Source organism: Rhamphochromis sp. 'chilingali' (assembly GCF_963969265.1).
Source record: "Rhamphochromis sp. 'chilingali' genome assembly, chromosome: 1".
NCBI classification, from domain to species: domain Eukaryota; kingdom Metazoa; phylum Chordata; class Actinopteri; order Cichliformes; family Cichlidae; genus Rhamphochromis; species Rhamphochromis sp. 'chilingali'.
Genome location: NC_137929.1, coordinates 36,153,352 through 36,172,311, shown reverse-complemented (window position 1 = coordinate 36,172,311; position 18,960 = coordinate 36,153,352). Strand labels below are relative to the sequence as shown.

General features: G+C 41.2%; 3 protein-coding genes and 1 long non-coding RNA gene across 4 annotated transcripts; 2 read left to right on the top strand and 2 right to left on the bottom strand.

Annotated features, from left to right (window-relative positions):
* Positions 1-1,094: 1,094 nt before the first annotated feature.
* On the top strand, positions 1,095-5,754 carry LOC308393443 (GMP reductase 1-like). Its single transcript, XM_080877214.1, has 6 exons — positions 1,095-1,234; positions 2,388-2,460; positions 2,598-2,735; positions 4,284-4,326; positions 4,417-4,576; positions 4,653-5,754. Exons 1-6 carry the CDS (start codon positions 1,098-1,100, stop codon positions 4,840-4,842), a joined length of 741 nt encoding a protein of 246 aa, XP_080733340.1. The 5' UTR covers positions 1,095-1,097; the 3' UTR covers positions 4,843-5,754.
* Positions 5,755-6,036: 282 nt separating this feature from the next.
* On the bottom strand, positions 6,037-8,953 carry LOC308407913 (uncharacterized protein; the record flags this gene model as incomplete). The annotated part of the gene is made up of 2 exons (XM_080899882.1): positions 6,037-6,077; positions 7,921-8,953. The coding sequence occupies 2 exons, from the start codon at positions 8,951-8,953 to the stop codon at positions 6,037-6,039; spliced, it is 1,074 nt and encodes a 357-aa protein (XP_080756008.1).
* An 83-nt stretch (positions 8,954-9,036) lies between these two features.
* LOC308404838 lies at positions 9,037-10,262 on the top strand. Its single transcript, XR_013973221.1, has 3 exons — positions 9,037-9,353; positions 9,440-9,557; positions 9,689-10,262. It is a non-coding gene; the product is annotated as an uncharacterized lncRNA (long non-coding RNA).
* A 4,965-nt stretch (positions 10,263-15,227) lies between these two features.
* Positions 15,228-16,594, bottom strand: LOC308407910 (uncharacterized protein; the record flags this gene model as incomplete). Its single annotated transcript, XM_080899865.1, has 2 exons — positions 15,228-15,253; positions 15,562-16,594. The coding sequence occupies 2 exons, from the start codon at positions 16,592-16,594 to the stop codon at positions 15,228-15,230; spliced, it is 1,059 nt and encodes a 352-aa protein (XP_080755991.1).
* Between the last annotated feature and the right edge of the window lie 2,366 nt (positions 16,595-18,960).

The window sequence follows — 18,960 nt, the reverse complement described above, 5'->3', positions numbered from 1 at the left end:
CAGGTGGAAATGAAAATCCTGTCTTTGAAGACTGCATTGCTCCTGGCTCTCGCATCTGTGAAGCGTGTCAGTGATATTCATGCGCTGTCAATACACAAAGAGTGCACCCGATTCACGCGGGATAACTCTAGAGTCACACTCAGGCCAAATCCGGCCTTTGTGCCCAAAAATCCTTATCTTCAATGCACCCCATTGGAGCTGGAAGCTTTTTGCCCTCCTCCTTTCTCCTACCCTGAACAGGAGCGCCTACATGCTCTCTGTCCAGTTAGGGCTTTATGTACCTATATAGAGAGAACAAAGGCTTTCAGGAGGTCGGATCAGCTGTTTGTTTCCTGGGCTAAACCACATCTTGGCAAGCCCGTTAGCAAACAACGCATTTCCCACTGGATTGTTGAGGCGATCCGATTGGCTTATTCCAGCACGGGTCTGCCCCCCCCCCCCCCCCGGAGGGACTTCATGCTCATTCTGCCAGAGGGATGGCAACCTCTTGGGCCCTTTTTAGGGGTGTCTCTATAGAAGAGATATGTGCAGCTGCGAGCTGGGCTTCACCTTTGACCTTTGCAAGGTTTTACAGGTTGGATGTCACTGCACCGTCTCTAGCCCACACTGTGTTAAGTGTGGGTCCCCACGAGACCTCCTAAATTGGCAGTCAGTCGTTCAGATGGGCTTATCTGGCAATACGGGAGTCTGCATATCCCCATAGTGAGACACCGAAACGAATGTTTGAAAGAGAACTTGAGGTTACTCTATTCCGTAACCCCTGTTCTCTGATAACATGAGTGAGGTGTCTCACCAGATCACCCTCCTTGCACGAAGCGAGGAAGAGGTGAGCTTATCTTGAACGACGGGTGACGCTGCGTCACACCCTTTTATAGGGAGGAGGGTGGCCCCTCCCTGACGCAAGCGTCACGACTGCCAGCCATTACTGGCTGGAGTAATGATATAGAGGCTTCTGAGCACAACGCTGAGAGAGCGTTCCCCATAGTGAAACACCTCACTCATGTTATCAGAGAACAGGGGTTACGGAATAGAGTAACCTCAAGTTTTGCTAAATAAAAGGATCTGGCTTGCATCAGTCACATGATCACATTTAACCAATGATCGCCCTTGACGGCAGAACGCGCTGGTTACGAGCCGGGAACGAGCTCACAAAGAGCACGCGCATTTGTTGCGGTCCGGAGCTGCAGGAGAAACACAAGTTAACTCAGAGACACAGACTGATGCGACAAACCCAGTAAGTAGGTGTACAGCGTACACTGTAGTGTGTAGCACCCAGGAGTATTAGCTTATTACGTACACGTTGGTAAGCTGTCTTGTTGCAACTGACGAACTGAAACAAACGAGCGTGCTGTGTGTGCAACAGCGCGACAAACATTACCTGTCCTTTTATTAACTGCACAAGTAGTGCTGGTCATAGCTGCTGGCTACCTGTGTAAGGCTGTCATGGGTCTGTAGCTCTGTCACCGTTTTAGGGAACATATTTAGTTTTAAAGTAAGTTTCCGGGCTTTTCCTGCCTTTCTGGAGGGATTATATTTCACTAAAAAACGATCTAATATGCATGTCCACATAATTATGCATTATTATAATTATAATATATTAAAAAAACACAAGCTGTATTTTAAAGAACATACATTAAGAAGCAGACTATATTAGATTTATATTTTAAATAAGACAAAATTTGGATTTTACAGCAGTAAAATTATTGTATTTCTACAGTTTAAAAATGTAATAAGCTTTCTCCCTGCACAGAGTGGATAGTGAAACAAATGGAATCATCATAATGACATTATTTCATATTTATTACTTCCCCCTCCTCATTGCTTTATTATTGTAGCTCTAGTAATAAATAATAATGTAAGGATTCTGGATCAGCACCATGATGCCCACAGTATATACAGTATTCTGAAGAAGGTCTAAAATGTCACTGTGTGTGCATGTGTGTGTTTTATTTAGCTGGATTTAAAAAAAAAAAAAATTACTCATGACATAACATTGTCCAGACATGCCTGGTAAGGACATGAGGAGGAAACAGTAGGAGCTGTGTGAGGCTACTAAAGGCAGGGCTATAACATTTTTCTGTCATCATTTTATTATAGATTAAGTGCAAGAGTTGTTAGGTGTGGATAATTAGATTATAGTTTATTGCAATAGCAAGTTGTGCCTTGTTCTCAGATAGACAGCAAGTGGAGAGTGATATATGAAATGATGGGAAGGAAGGGAGAAGAGAAGCAAAGAGTGAATCACAGGCAGAGCCTAAATTATTTCTCACAGTTTTTTGTTGCCTTATGGTTCCAAGCGCTGTCACCAATCTTTGCATTTTGTTATTATCTCATGACACTTGTTTAATCAGCTACCATCTCTCCTGTGGACTTTTTAATGTCTACAGTCTCAGATCAACACAGCCCTGCCCTCCAGCACTATCCACAGCAACCCCTCAACAGCAACATTGTACCCATCAGGTAAAGCATCGGCTACGTTTGCTTTGCCTTGTTGCCCATATTAGATTCTTGATGAATGTGTGTTGTTGTTATTCAGCCTGGTTCAATGTGCCCCTTTTTAACTTTGAGCACCCGCCCCTTTAAACCTCTCTGCACAGCCCTGCCTGGCAGTTTGTTGCTCTCTGCCAGGTGATTGGCTGAAGAGCTGTGAAAAGGTGTGTGGGGTGAAGTCACCGCTCTTCTGTGGAAAAACCCAGAGGCAATTAATTCACTCAGGTGCAGCGGGTATACTGTCGGTAAGAGACTTTTTGCCATTTTTGTTTGGATCGTTTGCTATTGCATGTGCCTATTTTTAATGTGTCATTGGACTTTTTTAGTGTGACCACGAATTTTAATAGAAGAATTGATCAAGCCCTAGATCGACTGCGCGTAGGGAAACTGATCAATATTGTAGGTATATTGAGTGTTTGTTTTAGCTTCGTGATTTTGAATGGTTTCATAAAATTGATATTTTATTGGGTAATATTTTAATTGATAACGTTGTTTGTTTTTCAGCTGTGCTGTCTCTGCTGGCCTTTTTTTCGTTCTTTTGATTGATTTGTAATTTTGTTTTGGTTAGTCCGTCCAGCCGTAAAGGCGGTTATTGATTGAGAGTAAGTTGTGTAAGGGCGGACTAACCTCCCTTTTTGTTTTTTGTTTAATTGTTTGTGCCACTTCCCTTTATCTCCCAGATCGCAGGCCATGCATAGCACTGATTCCCAGCTGCGCTGAGACCTGAATTGTTTGCAGTGTGTGCCACGATTGCAGTGTCGCTAAGCGGGGTGTGACGGGTTGCAGTGTTGTTTCGCACAGTTTGTGTGGCAAGTCTCATGTGCAGCTGGGATATCAGCACGATGTGTTGTAAGTCCTGTCTGGAAATGACTGGGAATTTGTATGTCTAACTCATGTAATAAATAAATGATCAATTTATTTCTTTGCCCCGTTTACTCATCCCTTGTCCTCGGTTACAAATAGATTTTGGGTATATTTATATTTGGAGTAAAATAGAAGGTAAAGCGGGGTGTCCTCCACCCAGGGTGGTTTTCCTGTGGTTAATAAGTGACTGTTGCAGCGACATGTGGCTTAACAAAAACAAAATAAGGGCTCAGTTCGAGGTTTCGAAAAGGAAGTGCGCAAAACAAGCCCCACCAATATTATGACTGATGCTACTGGTCGGTCATTTGAAAATCAGATATACAAGTTAAACAAACTTTCATAACATTTATTTCGTGGAGTTATTTATTTACTCTTTTACACTTTCCCCGATTGCTTGGATCAGCTGGTTGTTCCTTTTGTGTTGCCAACCAGAATCCCCTCTGGTGCACATCTGCATGGTTCAAGAGTGTTTGTCCCGCCTCTTCTTTCCTTTTTTGAGCCAAATAGATAATATCAGCTGATATCCAGATCTGACCATAAACTCACTTTCTATTTTAAATCTCATTTCAAAGCCCATCAGTTCAGACTTGCATGCTCTTCATTATAACATGTTCTTAGTCTGTTTACCCTGATGATCATTTTATTATTGTTATTATTACATCTATCGTTTATGTACTGTGTGTGTTTTCCACTGTTCCTGGACAGAGTTTAGACTCATTCTTGTCATCTAACAACACAAAATGTTCTGGACTCTTCCTTTAAGCCGAGACCTGTGAGACAGAAACTGACATTGATTTATCTTTAGTTTATTACTCATGGGCCGTAGCCTGAGTAAACTACTGACTGTAATTCCCAGGTCAGTGTTATTTGTTAGAGTTGTGCAGCCATGATAAAGTCACGCTCGTAACGCCTTGTTTGCTTTCACACAGGACGGGGGGTGCACTTGCCCGGGAGATGTCTCCAAGGCTTTTGGTGAGTTGCTGTGTTTTCAAAGAGAACTTTAACTCCAATCTTAGAAAGTATAACTAGCGTGAAAACGGAGTTTGTTTGTTTGGCTCTCAGGTGCTGGAGCAGACTTTGTGATGCTCGGTGGTATGCTGGCCGGCCACTCGGAGAGCAGCGGCGAGATCATCGAAAAAAACGGCAAGAAGTACAAACTGTTTTACGGCATGAGCTCCGACACGGCGATGAAGAAACATGCGGGAGGCGTGGCTGATTACAGGTTGGCGTCAGGTGCTTGGCTGTTAGAGGAAGGTTATTTCGGTGAGATGTCATTCATTCATTTTCTTTGCCTCCAGAGCGTCGGAGGGGAAGACCGTGGAAGTTCTCTACAAAGGTCCGGTGGGTGACACCATACGAGACATCCTGGGAGGGGTCCGCTCCACCTGCACGTATGTCGGTGCAGCCAAGCTGAAGGAGCTGAGCCGCAGGACGACCTTCATCAGAGTCACCCAGCAGCTCAACACCGTCTTCGGGAACGACAGCTGAACGTCCGGCTTTGCAAAGAAAGAAGCGGCGCCGGTTTGACTCCCACGTGCCATTTGTCTGTTAGTCTTGTGTAAACTGAAGCGAGCAGACGTTTTATTACCGTAGTTAAAAACATATTTTGATACTCGTTCAGGTAGTATGATGTTAACGTTCAGCGCAGCTCTAGCTGTGTAAGTTCCACTCTCTATAACAGAAGTATTTTCCAGCACACAGACTCTGGGTCTCCTCACACTCTGAATATTCCAGGTCTGAGTGTGTTTCCAGGTAGTAAGATGCAGGCTACCTCTGCAGGCCTGCTCTCTCATCATTCCAGTGCAAATTCCTAAAAGCCTTTGTCACTGACATATAAAATTATAGTAAATGTCTTAAATTATTTATACATCCTAAATGTTTCTGCAATTGCTGTAACAAAATTATAACATCGACTTGTTTTTTTAGAAAACCTGTCATTCCTTTGCTAAAGTTTTGCACTTTAATGAGTTATACTTTCTATAAATGATCTGTTAGTGCAATGAGTACAATCTGGGAGCACAGACAGCATGTAGTAATGTAGTGCTGAACTTACAGTACAGATGTTATTGAATCTATTTGTACTTTTGTCTTACCTGGTTCAGCTGCTCCTGATCAATACCAAAGTTAGTTTGTTTCCTTTTACAAACGAGAGCTTCAAGTGGATTTACTGTAATGATTAAAGCCTTTAAATAAACTGATTCCTTCATGTTAGTTTCAGAAGTCCTTCAGTGTGAGTATTTAACAGTATTTAGTTTCACACAGTTCATTTCAAATTGTTCTTATGTAAACTGTTATTTTTTCTTTGTCATATTTGAGTGAAGATTAAAAAAAGGCAGTTTTTATATTTCAAAAGTCACGTTACATTTCATCCAGTCAATAAAAACCTTCCACAACTTCAAACTCCAATGACTTTATTATTGATTAGATCATCTACAGTGTGTACACATGAAGCTAAATATTTCTGTTTACTTACATCAGTATCTTTGCCTCCTCCCATCAAACCTGCACAGGGATAAATGCACATGATCCAGTATGGAAGACACATGATTAGACAAAGTGCCTGCATTGATAAAGCCTGTAAGCAGGGCCCAGAGGATGTTCAGGGGTGATCTTGAAGCATGCTGAAAGGTTACTTTGATACAAAAACATGTCAACTACCCCAGCTGTGAAGCAGTAACACATTCAATACCAGTTGATGGAGACAAACACTTTAAAATGGAAGGCTGGATAAGACAACACATCCCAGAACAGAATGACAGCATTTAAATAAAAAACCTCAAGTTTGAAAAAAGGCAGCTTTTATATTTCAAAAACTCACATTTGTTATGTTTCCATAACAAATGTGAGTTCTAGTTTATCCTCACATTTAGATTTGTGTGTTTAGGTATAACCTTTGTATGCTCAGAAGGATGAAACTCGGGGCCAGCGCCAGGAGCTTCCTGGGAAAACATGGTGGGAGTTGCTCTCTGCCCAGCCGCAGCCCGTGGGACAGAAACCTGTTGTAACTAAAAGATACAGAGAGTTGTGTGTGGAGGGGTATTAAAGAGGAGCTGAGACATCCCAAGGGCAGAGCTGGCATGACTGAACTGTGATGTTTGATGTGTGTGTTGGCTCTCCTGTGCAGTAATATATAGCTTGATCATAGCTCTTTGCGTGTTGCAGACTTTATTTCCAAAATTCCACAGCACATTTCATCCAGTCAACTGAAATGATTTTATTATTGATTAGATCATTTACAGTGTGTACACATGAAACTAAAGATCTGTGCCACTTATATCACTTTCTATCTTAAACTGCTTCTGGAACTAATGGTAAACACAACAAACACGGGGATATAAGATAGTTCCAGAGGATGAGGCTGCATGTCTTCTTTGTTGGTTTCCTTTTATCCGCTCCACGCATGTCACAGAGAACAGTTTGTGGCTCTGTTCTTCTCCGTTTTGTTTGTGTATTGTTAGACATGTTTTCCCAGCAGGAATGCCTCCATGAATGCAGTCCTTGATGCTCTCTTTTAATGAAACTGAGGATGGCTTGAAATCTGATGAATCCTTGAGTTTTCCATTTATTTATTTTTTTGCCTGTTTCTGGTGAAAGTCTTCAGCCTGCTCAGGAGCACTCCACAACAGTTTCAGTTCTCTGGAAAATATCTCACCACTGCTAAACCACACACTGAAAGATTGGTCAGACAAGTTTGACTGACGCTCCCTTGTAATGTTTGCAGTTTGGTTTAATTAACAAGAAACATTCGCAATGTCACAAATACAGAGTAAGCTGTCGATTATATTTAAGCAGAAACACACCAGCCATAATTTAGCACAAGAGTGTTGAATTTGCACCAATTATGATGAAAACCCTACTCTAGACTACTTTTGCAAGTTTTAGCAGTAGAGAGACTTTTGCACAGCCAGCACCACATGTTCATTTACAGATAATCAGCATTTTAAGAGGAACTAAAACTTACATGGTTAATAAGAAATGTGGTGATGTGGGTTTTGGACAACAGCATGAGCATTAGTTACAGAAGTTCACAAAGCACCGCTGTTATTTGTGCCACACCAATGATATTTCCACAAGAGCAGGTTGATTTGGAATGCATGGGATAAAAAGCCCCTCCATAATGGTATCCATCAGTAGACTCACCATAAATCTGCCCACATGAGCATTTCCACTGATTCTGATATTGTTGCTGAATTTGTCCAAATGTAAATGCACTCTTTGACCCAAAGATCGATACATTTGTCGCTTCCTTTTCTAAACCCTGGAGACAAACAAAAGGCTTGAGGTCTGAGCTGGTAGAGCTGATTGTTACTGTGAGTAAGTTTATTCTCTGGTGCTGCCCGATCCTGCTGAAGAATGATAATGAGTCTGGAAAGCTCCACACAACTTCCACTATTTGTGGTCTGGTCATCTGTGGTTCCACATTTCCACCTGGAGTGTTGATCACTTGTTGGGAAACCTTATAATGCTGTTGGGGTGTTTCAATTTTCGGCATCCCAAACCCCATTACAGGTTGAGTTTCTTTCATAACCCAACTAGACTCTGTTGTGAGAGAGAAGAGCTGGTTACCTTGGCAGCGTAGGCCATAGACATTTCCATCCTTCATATTGGTTGCGTAAGTGTCGTCACATACACCAATGGTCCAGTCACAGTCTTTGGAAATGCTGATCACCCATCTCTTAAAGTCAGGAACAGGAAGTGTACTCTTAATGAAGAATAAGCAGGAAGAACAAAATTTCATCCACTGACTGTGGAAAACCTTCCTGTTGTCAGTGGACAGCGACACGCCAGGACTCAGAGTCTGTGGCTCAAAGATCAGGTGTGAATCAGTGGGAACAAGCTCCTGGTGGTGTTCAGGATCAACCAGAGTCAGCAATGATCCCCAGAACTGAGACGCTTGCTTCACCATCTTCTCCCCATTCTGTCTCATCTCCTCAACCAGTTTGTCCCGATGGCTGCCCGGCTCCAGCCCTTTTCTCAGATCCACAGCTTTGGCCTTCTCCACATCCTGCTGCACCTGAGAATACATCTGCAGGAAACTGAAGGTGTCCTTCTCCTTCTGTGCTGCTTCCAGGCTGCTCTTGCTGGTTTTCAGGGACACCATACGAGCAGAGACTGAGCTCTGGACGCTGGTCAGAGAGATGTCACGCAGCTTAGTCACAGCCTCAATCAGACGCACACTGCAGCGACCCAGCTTCTCTCTTTCACTCTGCTCCCACTTTTCCAGACTCACATTCTCATCGTCTGTTTTCTCCTGTAAGATCAGCTGCTCAGCTTTCAGCTTCTCCAGGAGCTCTTTGTGGGCTGTGGAGAAGGTCTTCATATTGTGTAGGCGGTGCTGGTCCTCAATGGCGCAGGAAACACACACACAGGTCATGTCGTCCAAGCAGTAGTACTCCAGGAGCTTGCCGTGCTGAGAACATTTGGTGTTCCCACATAAAGCCATGGGTTCAGTCAGAGGATGAGTCTGCAGTAACACAGGTGTGGTCAGGTGGGCCTGGAGGTGCTGGACACACATGGAGATCTCACACTTCATGCACGTCTTCTTTGCTGGTTTCCTGTCCTCTGCACACATGTCACAGAGGATAGTTTGTAAATCCATCTTGATGTTTTCAGTAGTGATGGGACGTTCTGTATCGAGGCTTCGGAGCGTGTGTCGAGTAATGGAGGGGGCGTTTCCGCGAAGCGCGTATCGAGGCTTGCTTCATTTATGGGAGGAGCTGAAAATGATGACGTCCGAAGCCTCGCTGCCCGGCTCTACCACGTGACTGGTTCATGAAGCGGTTCGAACTTTGCCGCGAGCTATGACAGCGATATAAACCCCTCAGACTTCATTCAAAAATGTGGGTGTTTGATGGAGAGTTGCGGTTAGTGAGAGTTTGGAGACAGTTTGGAGGTTTATGAGAGTGAGGAGAGAAAGTCAGGAGAGAATGGAGCCAGCTAAGAAGAGGAGGATGTCCTGCCCTGTGTGGGAACATTTTGATCTTATTCCTCCCAACAAGGTATGTAAATTTCTACAGAAGATGTATTTTCATGATACTGATGGTGCAATACAATTTATGTTGAGCTGTCTTGACTTTTGTACAAGGTGAAGTGTTTGCTATGTGCCAGGGAGCTGGGATATAACAACAACACCTCATCCATGCTTAGGCACTACAGAGCTTTGCATGAGAATAAGGGGAACAGCGATTGTGGAGCAAGACCAGGTGAGCCATCAAATGCCATGATAATATAGCATGCAGTAATGTTACTAAATGATATAACAATATTATACAACTGTTATAAGTTACGTGTGTGATATTTATATTTGTGCTTTATCTTTATTGTCTTTCCTCAGGAGAACAATCTCAAATAGATGAAGACCTGGTCAGCATGGTGATTGAGGACTCACAGCCATTTAGCATTGTGGAGGACAAAGGATTCAAAAGATTTGTTAAATCATTCAATCCTAGCTATGTTCTCCCCACTAAAAAGGTCATAAAAGCAGTGAAAATTTAGTTTTTACAGAATAAAATGTGAACAGGCAGGACTGAGGCTCAGTGTGTAGCTGTTCATACCTCAACGTTACAAAAGCACAACTACTGTCCACACCCCAACCACACCTCACCTCACAGTAAATGATCATTTCCATTTTAAGCATTTCCAAATAATCATGTTCCATACTGCCACTATAAATATACACAGTATACTGCCATCACTACAATATACATGTTTTACACACTCCTTTTGTTGTTGACATTTACAGGCTGTGTGCAAAATGCCACACTCTTCAAATTCATGCCAGCTATTATTTTTACGTCCAGTAGGTGTCCTGCTAGAGCAAATGAAGCTTCATGAAGCTTCGCGTTGGGGTGAACCAATTGGATGAAAAGCTTCAGTGCTTCATGGGGCTTCATCTGCCCATCACTAGTTTTCAGACATGTTTTTAAAGCAGGATGTCCCGTTTAGATAAGTTAAAAATGATTCCTTGTTCAAGTTCAAGTCTTTCAAGTCCTCGAATTTTGCTCGTGTCTCTAACGCACTTTACAAAGAGTCTCTGTTGACTCTCTGATTCACACTGAAGGGGTGGGGTCAGACCAGCGTGACTGCAGCTGTTTTATAATGGTTTAACTTAGGTTTCATTTCTCATGAAACTCCTACTTAATGTAGGAGGTGCCAACGAGTATGGAGGGAAATTTGCGTAAAAAAGGGCTACGAATGCGCATGATATGATCCAAAAAGGTGAACTAAGATTTACAAATGCGTGGATCGATTTTTGTTGACATCTGGGTTCACCAATCCACTCAAAAATACGAAGCACACACGTAAAAATAGTGATGGGGGACACTGTGCTGAAGCTTCGGAGGGTGTGTCGAGAAATCTTTCGTTAACTACTTGTGTCAAGGCCAGCCTCCAATTCGAGACTTGCAGTCAAGCCAGCCTCCAGTTTGTTTTCTGTTCCCTGTGTATTCAAAGTATTACGGGAATGGATGTGGAAACCGGATTTCAAAATAAAAGCCAACTTCGAGTGAATTAACAGATATGTTAAGAACATAATAACATATAATTTAGGCTTGTTTACAAACTTTAATGTTAGATCTACATGACTCAACATTGTACCCTAATAGCGCCCTGTCAATAGCAAGGCCATCTTATTTTGGATTTCAAAGTAAAAGCCCTGTGAATTTTCATTTTTTTTAACTACTCTTTCAATGACTTCAGAATGCTCTTAAAAGCAAAAGTCATATTTCCAAAGACTAGTTGCATTTTGTATCAACACTATCCAACCACAGAAATGTGAAATTGCCCATATTTGACTTACCGGTACTCTTCTAACGATTTCAAAATGCTCTACAAAGAAAAAATCTTGTTTCCACAGGGTAATTTCATTTTGTATTTACAGTATAAAGCCCCACAGTGATACCATGTCAATATCAAGTCAGTCTGATTTTACTTTCCAAAGTAATGGCCCATTGAAATTGCCCATATATGACTTACTTTTGTAATGATTTCGAAATGCTCTAAATAGAAAAAATCCTGTTTCCACGGGATAATTTCACCTTAGATCAATAGTATACAATCTCGCGATGTTACCGTATCAATTTCAAGTCATTCTGATTTTACCTTCCAAACTAATGGCCTGTTGAATCTGCCCATTTAAGACCTAACTTTCAGTGGTTTCAGAATGCTCTAAAAATGAAAATTGCTGTTTCCACAGGGTAATTCCACTTTAGATCAACAGTATCCAACCTCACGATGTTGCCAAGTCAATTTCAAAGCGTTCTGATTTTGCCTTCCAAAATAAAAGCCTTTTCAAAATGCCAAGATACGACCTACTCATTTAACGATTTCAGAATGCTCTAAAAATGAAAATTTCTGTCTCCACAGAGTAATTCCACTTTAGATCAACAGTATGCAACACTACAGTGACACCATATCAATATCAAGTCAGTCTGGTTTTTCTTTCCAAAATAAAAGCCTTTTCAAATTGCCTATATATGACTTATTCTTTTAACGATTTCAAAATGCTCTTAAAATGAAATATACTGTTTCCACAGGATGATTCCACTTTAGATCAACAGTATCCAACCCGACAGCAAAACCATGTAAATTTCAAATTCGTCTGATTTTGCCTTTCAAATTAATGGCCCGTCGAATTTGCCCATATGTGATGTACTCTTTCAATTATTTCAGAATGTTGTAAAAATGAAAATTACTGTTTTCACGGGATAATTTCACTCAAGATCGACAGTGTACACTATCACGGGGATATCAAGTCAATTTCAAGTCGCCTTGATTTTGCCTTTCAAAGTAATGGCCCGTTGAAATTGCCCATGTATGACCCACTCTTTCACTGACTTCAGAATCACATTAAAAGCAAAGTTGCTGTTTCCACAAGATCATTTCACTCTACATTGACAGTATACAACCCCACAGTTTTATCACGTCAATATCGTAATTATAATTGTTTATTTGGTACTTTTAATAATTAAATGTGGATGCTGTTAACAGGACAATTACTGTTTCCACTAAGTAATTGGAGTTCATGAAAACCATACACAACCTCTACAGTGGTAACATCTCAATCTCAAATCAATCTCGTTTTGCATTTCAGAGTAAAAGCCTTTTGACTTTGTTTATAGGAGCTTGTCTTTCCATAACTTCAGAATGGCATTAAATGGAAAGTTCCAGCTCCCACGAATGAATACCAGTTCATGCCAACACATATCATTGCATATAATCTAACAGTGGGGTCGGGAACAGTTTTTATAAAAAAACAGAGGTGCCAGGCAATGCCTTACTTTAAAACCTGCATTCTTTTTAACGGCCAGCAGGGGGCGGTTCCTGTGGTCAAGTCAGATTTAAGTCATCAATTCTTTGGAAATGGATTGCCCACTTTGTATAATACAAACTTTTATTTGAGTATCATGATGTTCTGTGTTTGTCTATAACTCACAATATGAGTTTGGCTTTAGATAAACTGGAAATTATCAATAAGATGTGGGGTGTACACGAAGTAGGAAAAGTGCCTCTAAATAAAAATCATGGCATCAAAAGATTTTGCTTGTTTGGTCAGTTTTATATTTGGTCCATCTTGAGATTCTAGAATGATCCAAACTACGATCAGTCTTTTAAACACTTCGATCAAAAGTCATAAACTTCAGGCTGGACTGTATTTTATATATATATATATATATATATATATATATATATATATATATATATATATATATATATATATATATATATATATATATATATATATAGTTAATCCATAAAGATGCATCAAAATGCATTAATCTGACAGACACTTATTCAATTACCTTTATTCTCATTCAGTTACACAAACAACCAAAAGGATCTGGAGAGTTAGGATTGGCAAAGTTCATGAACCCCCTCAGTGAAGCATGGAATAGTTCTTATGATTAAAGTAATAAAAGATTAATAAAGAGGTTTGCTGTGCTCCGCACACATGTCACAGAGGATAGTTTGTGGATCCATCTAAATGTTTTCAGACTTTAAAAAATCAGAATGTCCTGATCAGATTTGTTGAATATTATTCAGTCCTCCTGAGAGAAGTCCTTGCTGCTCTTTGTTTCACTCCAGTTTGATCTACTGTAGAATGTCCCAACCTCGTCTCTCAGTCTGTATTATGCCCAGTGGCACTGCAGTTTAGATTAATGTTGTCACATATTGCACTTTGTACCATTAAAACAAAAACTGAACAGGTGGAGTCAGACAAATTTCACAGCATAAATATGGATGTGTCAACACAGAGACACCCACCAAAGTTTAACTTGCAAACACACTTTTGTGATAAAGTAGAAAAGACATGGACTTATGATAAAAGCAAAACAAATGTCGAAATTAAGGCAGCGATAAGGCGATGATAGTTTAGCACAAAAGCTTATCATGCGTTTATCCTGAATTCACATTTTCTCAGTTCACGTTTTTGCACAACTAAGACCGCATAATCATTTTGATGCAAATAAGCATAATCACTAAACAAGACAAAAAAATCATAATATTCTGGTCATAACAGACAGGACTTGCAAATGTATGTGATTAAAAATGAATAAATATAACTAGTGTGGTGTACACTCAGTTTTCAATACTGAATTTTTACTGGTTAAAACTAAAAGACCCAAAATCCTTTGTTCAACCTTTAATAGAGAAAGAAATGTATATAATAAACTGGCAACTTTAATAAACAAAATTTGATATTAAAAAACTTAAAAATGCAGTGTTCACTGAAGCACCGCAGCAATTTCCTAATGTTGTAAACCTGCTCAACATTTGGCAATAAACCCTTTCTGATTCTGATTCTGATTCTTGCTTGAGTTAATCAGAAAAATAAAAGCATTCCACATATTAAAATATACTCTGTTATATATCAGATCATTTACATTGTATAAATCAACTCTGGCTGTACAATGTACAATGTGAGAGTACCACCAGTAGATGGAGACAAACATATTCAACTTGCATGGGAAATAAAGCAGAAACGGTTCAAACGAAAATAATTAGTTGGTGCATTAGAAGCAAATACCAAAGCTAAACATATATAATTAACCAAAAAGAGGTTCATTTAATGAATATGATGTGATGTATGACATATGATGTACATTCCTGTGACAGAAACTAAATCGGATACATTAATAAATATTTGGTGAGTGGAAAAAAACATCAGCAGAGTTCGAACTACCAAAGTTTACAAACCGTCTTTGTGATGTTTTCACCATCAATCATTTTCCACAGGAACAATTACCATGAGGAGGGTAGAAAATATTATGATAAGAGTAGCAAGACAGCACCAGGGAGGGGAAATAATTACAATGAAAATTTTCTGCATCCCAAACCCCATTACCAAACCAAATGCAAAAGTTAGAAATTATTAAAACTGGAAAAACATGCAAGAAAATATACATTTCATATTTCATTTGAATTTTGTTCGGTCAAAATGTAACAATTTAATCACAAAAAAGCATCATACTGAATTTATCGGTCAGTTACACTTACATTCATCTGCTGAAAGGAAAAATAAAATAATGAATAGATCTACAATTAGCAAAGTTTACAAACCATCTCTGTCATCACTAAGAGCTTTTCCACAGGAACAAACAGACTGGTGGGAGTAGCTGGAGCTATGATCCAGAATGTGGGTTTTGGACAACAGCATGGGTGTTATTTACAGAAGTTCACAAAGCACCGCTGTGATTGGTGGGGAACCAATAATCTTTCCACAAGAGCAGATTGACTGGGAAGACTTGGAGCCTAAAGATGTTCCATAATACAATCCATGACCAGATTTAAACTTCCTACATGAGCATTTCGACTGATTCTGATATTGTTGTGAAAATCCTCCAAATTGAGATGTCGTTGAACTGAAGGTGAACTCATTTGTCGCTTCCTTTTCTAAACCCTGGAGACAAACAAAAGGCTTGAGGTCTGAGCTGGTAGAGCTGATTGTTACTGTGAGTAAGTTTATTCTCTGGTGCTGCCCGATCCTGCTGAAGAATGATAATGAGTCTGGAAAGCTCCACACAACTTCCACTATTTGTGGTCTGGTCATCTGTGGTTCCACATTTCCACCTGGAGTGTTGATCACTTGTTGGGAAACCTTATAATGCTGTTGGGGCGTTTCAATTTTCGGCATCCCAAAAAACATTGAATGTTCACTTTGAATCATAACCAAACTAGACTCTGTTGTGAGAGAGAAAAGCTGGTTACCTTGGCAGCGTAGGCCATAGACATTTCCATCCTTCATACTGGCTGCATAAGTGTCGTCACATAAACCGATGGTCCAGTCACAGTCTTTGGAAATGCTGATCACCCATCTCTTAAAGTCAGGAACAAGAACTGTACCCTTAATGAGGAACAAGTTAGAAGAACAAAATTTCATCCACTGACTGTGGAAAACCTTCCTGTTGTCAGTGGACAGCGACATGCCAGGACCCAGAGACTGTGGCTCAAAGATCAGGTGTGAATCAGTGGGAACAAGCTCCTGGTGGTGCTCAGGATCAACCAGAGTCAGCAATGATCCCCAGAACTGAGACGCTTGCTTCACCATCTTCTCCCCATTCTGTCTTATCTCCTCAACCAGTTTGTCCCGATGGCTGCCCGGCTCCAGCCCTTTTCTCAGATCCACAGCTTTGGCCTTCTCCACATCCTGCTGCACCTGAGAATACATCTGCAGGAAACTGAAGGTGTCCTTCTCCTTCTGTGCTGCTTCCAGGCTGCTCTTGCTGGTTTTCAGGGACACCATACGAGCAGAGACTGAGCTCTGGACGCTGGTCAGAGAGATGTCACACAGCTTAGTCACAGCCTCAATCAGACGCACACTGCAGCCACCCAGCTTCTCTCTTTCACTCTTCTCCCACTTTTCCAGACTCACATTCTCATCGTCTGTTTTCTCCTGTAAGATCAGCTGCTCAGCTTTCAGCTTCTCCAGGAGCTCTTTGTGGGCTGTGGAGAAGGTCTTCATATTGTGTAGGCGGTGCTGGTCCTCAATGGCGCAGGAAACACACACACAGGTCATGTCGTCCAAGCAGTAGTACTCCAGGAGCTTGCCGTGCTGAGAACATTTGGTGTTCCCACATAAAGCCATGGGTTCAGTCAGAGGATGAGTCTGCAGTAACACAGGTGTGGTCAGGTGGGCCTGGAGGTGCTGGACACACATGGAGATCTCACACTTCATGCACGTCTTCTTTGCTGGTTTCCTGTCCTCTGCACACATGTCACAGAGGATAGTTTGTGGATCCATGTTGATGTTTTCAGCAGAAGGTTCTTCTTCAGTATTTGAATATTATTGAGTCTTCAATAAAGTTTTTGTTTCTTTCTGCAGTTTGATAAAATTTTGAATTTTGCTCCTTCTTTGCTTGTTTACTCCCTCCAACGCACTTTTGTGGTAAATTTTCAGGCAGATATTTTCATGCAGTGCTTCCACCGAACACTAAAGGGGTGGAGTCAGTTCAGTTTGACTGCAGCTGTTTTGAAATGATTACTTTTAAGTTGTTTTTGTTCCTGAGAAGATAACTGTTAGGTTTGTAGCTTGAACCCATCCGCTGGAACGTTGAAGACAATATAATTACACTGCTAAGCAAGACACAAGTAGGCAAACTTCTTCATGGTACTCGTGCACGGGAGAGAACCGGACAAACGCCGTTCCTTCGCTTGACCCCAGTAGCTCTCGTCCGTTCTCCCATACACTGTCCTTTTATTGAGGTTACATGAATATGCATAGGTTCATTAACATACGACGTCTACATACAAACAAAGAGTACCTTGCCTGTGTGTGTGTGTGTGTGTGTGTGTGTGTGTGTGTGTGTGTGTGTGTGTGTGTGTGTGTGTGTGTGTGTGGACTGCTGATCAAAGGGTCAAACATTCTTGGTCAGGAAGAGGGTAGCCTCCCCCTCACCCTAGATGGTTCATCCTAGATAACACGGTGAGGAAGTCCTGCAGTTCATCTAAACAAAGAGCACTTAGACTAGAACAGACGCAACTACGTTAATCCTACCATAAAATAATAAGACACGGTATGACCTCTCATGCTCCCAAAGTGCTGTCTAATACACACAAAGTTTGCAGACTATCAAGGATCAAAACTTCTACCAATCTACAACTAATTACAAAACTCTAAGCATATATAAGTAAATATTTCTAAGCATAAATGACAATCAACAATACAAATCTAACATTTCCCCCCTTTTTGACCTTTATGCTTGAAAAGTTCCCAGGTATGAATACCTCATGTCTGACAGTTTCAATGCAAACCTTTTTATACTCAGCATATGTCAAATCACCCTAAATTACTGAAAAGGTACACAGTTTAATAAATGTATTAGCAGTTACCCCATTCATTGAGCTCATCTCATGGCAAACTGCATCTTACGAGCAACCAAAGAAATTGTTAATTTAATAGTGAAACTAAAAAAGTAACATTTTCAAAAACATCTCAGCTTGGTGGTGCTTCCTCCGGGTGTGCACATCACATGTCTCTCTGCAGAGTGGTTTAAGCTCTGCAGGGCGTCATGAATGTCTCTTCCAGTTGTTTCCATCACTGTCCATAGGACCAGAGTCCAAATGTATGTAGAATAGACATTCAAACATACCAGTTGGTTTTGTTGTTCGTCAACATGGGTCTCAGCTATTTCCAAGCTGCAGACCTCTCAGCACTCTAGTTTTATGGCCTCTTACCAGCCCCCATCACCTGACTTCAGACCTTCGTCTTGTGAGGGGGATATTTATGACTCTGCCATTGTCCACGCTCTGCAGAAAAAGCTCTCTGTGGAAAGGGTGCTGGGTTCCGTCATCTTACTGCTGTTATGATCCCAGCAGCCTTCAGAGTGTCATCGTATGCACAGTATAGTGGCACAGCATTAGGTGATGTTCATAGGAAACTGCTGTCATCACCACCATAGCTTCTGGTTCCTGTGCTTTCACAGAATCATGATGTCATCCTCGAACTCCTTCTGCGCTGTCGATGGAGCTTGGCACGCTCCCCTCATCCCACGAGTTTTCATGTTCCAACGCTGCTGAAGGTTTAAGGCAGAGCACGTCGTACACCTTAGTCGTCTTCCTCAGCGTCAATATTGAATCTTTCATTTTATTTAAAATCTTGCTGTGGGAAGTCTCCTCTTGATTTCCTGGAAGCTTAGTAGCACAGCTCTCTGTGTGATGTCTGCTGTGCTGAAGATGATCTCTGATCCTCCTGAAGCCTCTCTCCCATCTTGTGGACAATCCTCTCCTCTATTTTGCAGGCAGTTTCATGGTCCTTGCTGTGGCTCCAAGGTCTGATTTCATGATGGGCCCCAATCAGCTTGATCTTTGACCTCAACCACTGCCTGGTCCTGTCAGCTATGCGCTTCTCACTGGGCCTCTGAAGATTTCTCAGGAGATTACTGCTGCACCTGTATTTCCTTGCTAGGAAGACAAACTATTTGGAGAGTATGTCAACAATCATCAAACCACATTCTTTAGTTCAGTGAACTTCACTTATAGGCCATCAAAGCCTCATCTGAACATGGGTGCACCACTTGCATAGGTTTAATATTTGTAAATAAAACGGCTAATCACACAAATCACTGCAACAATAATAGTAAACATTGTTTAATGTTAATCCTTGGACCC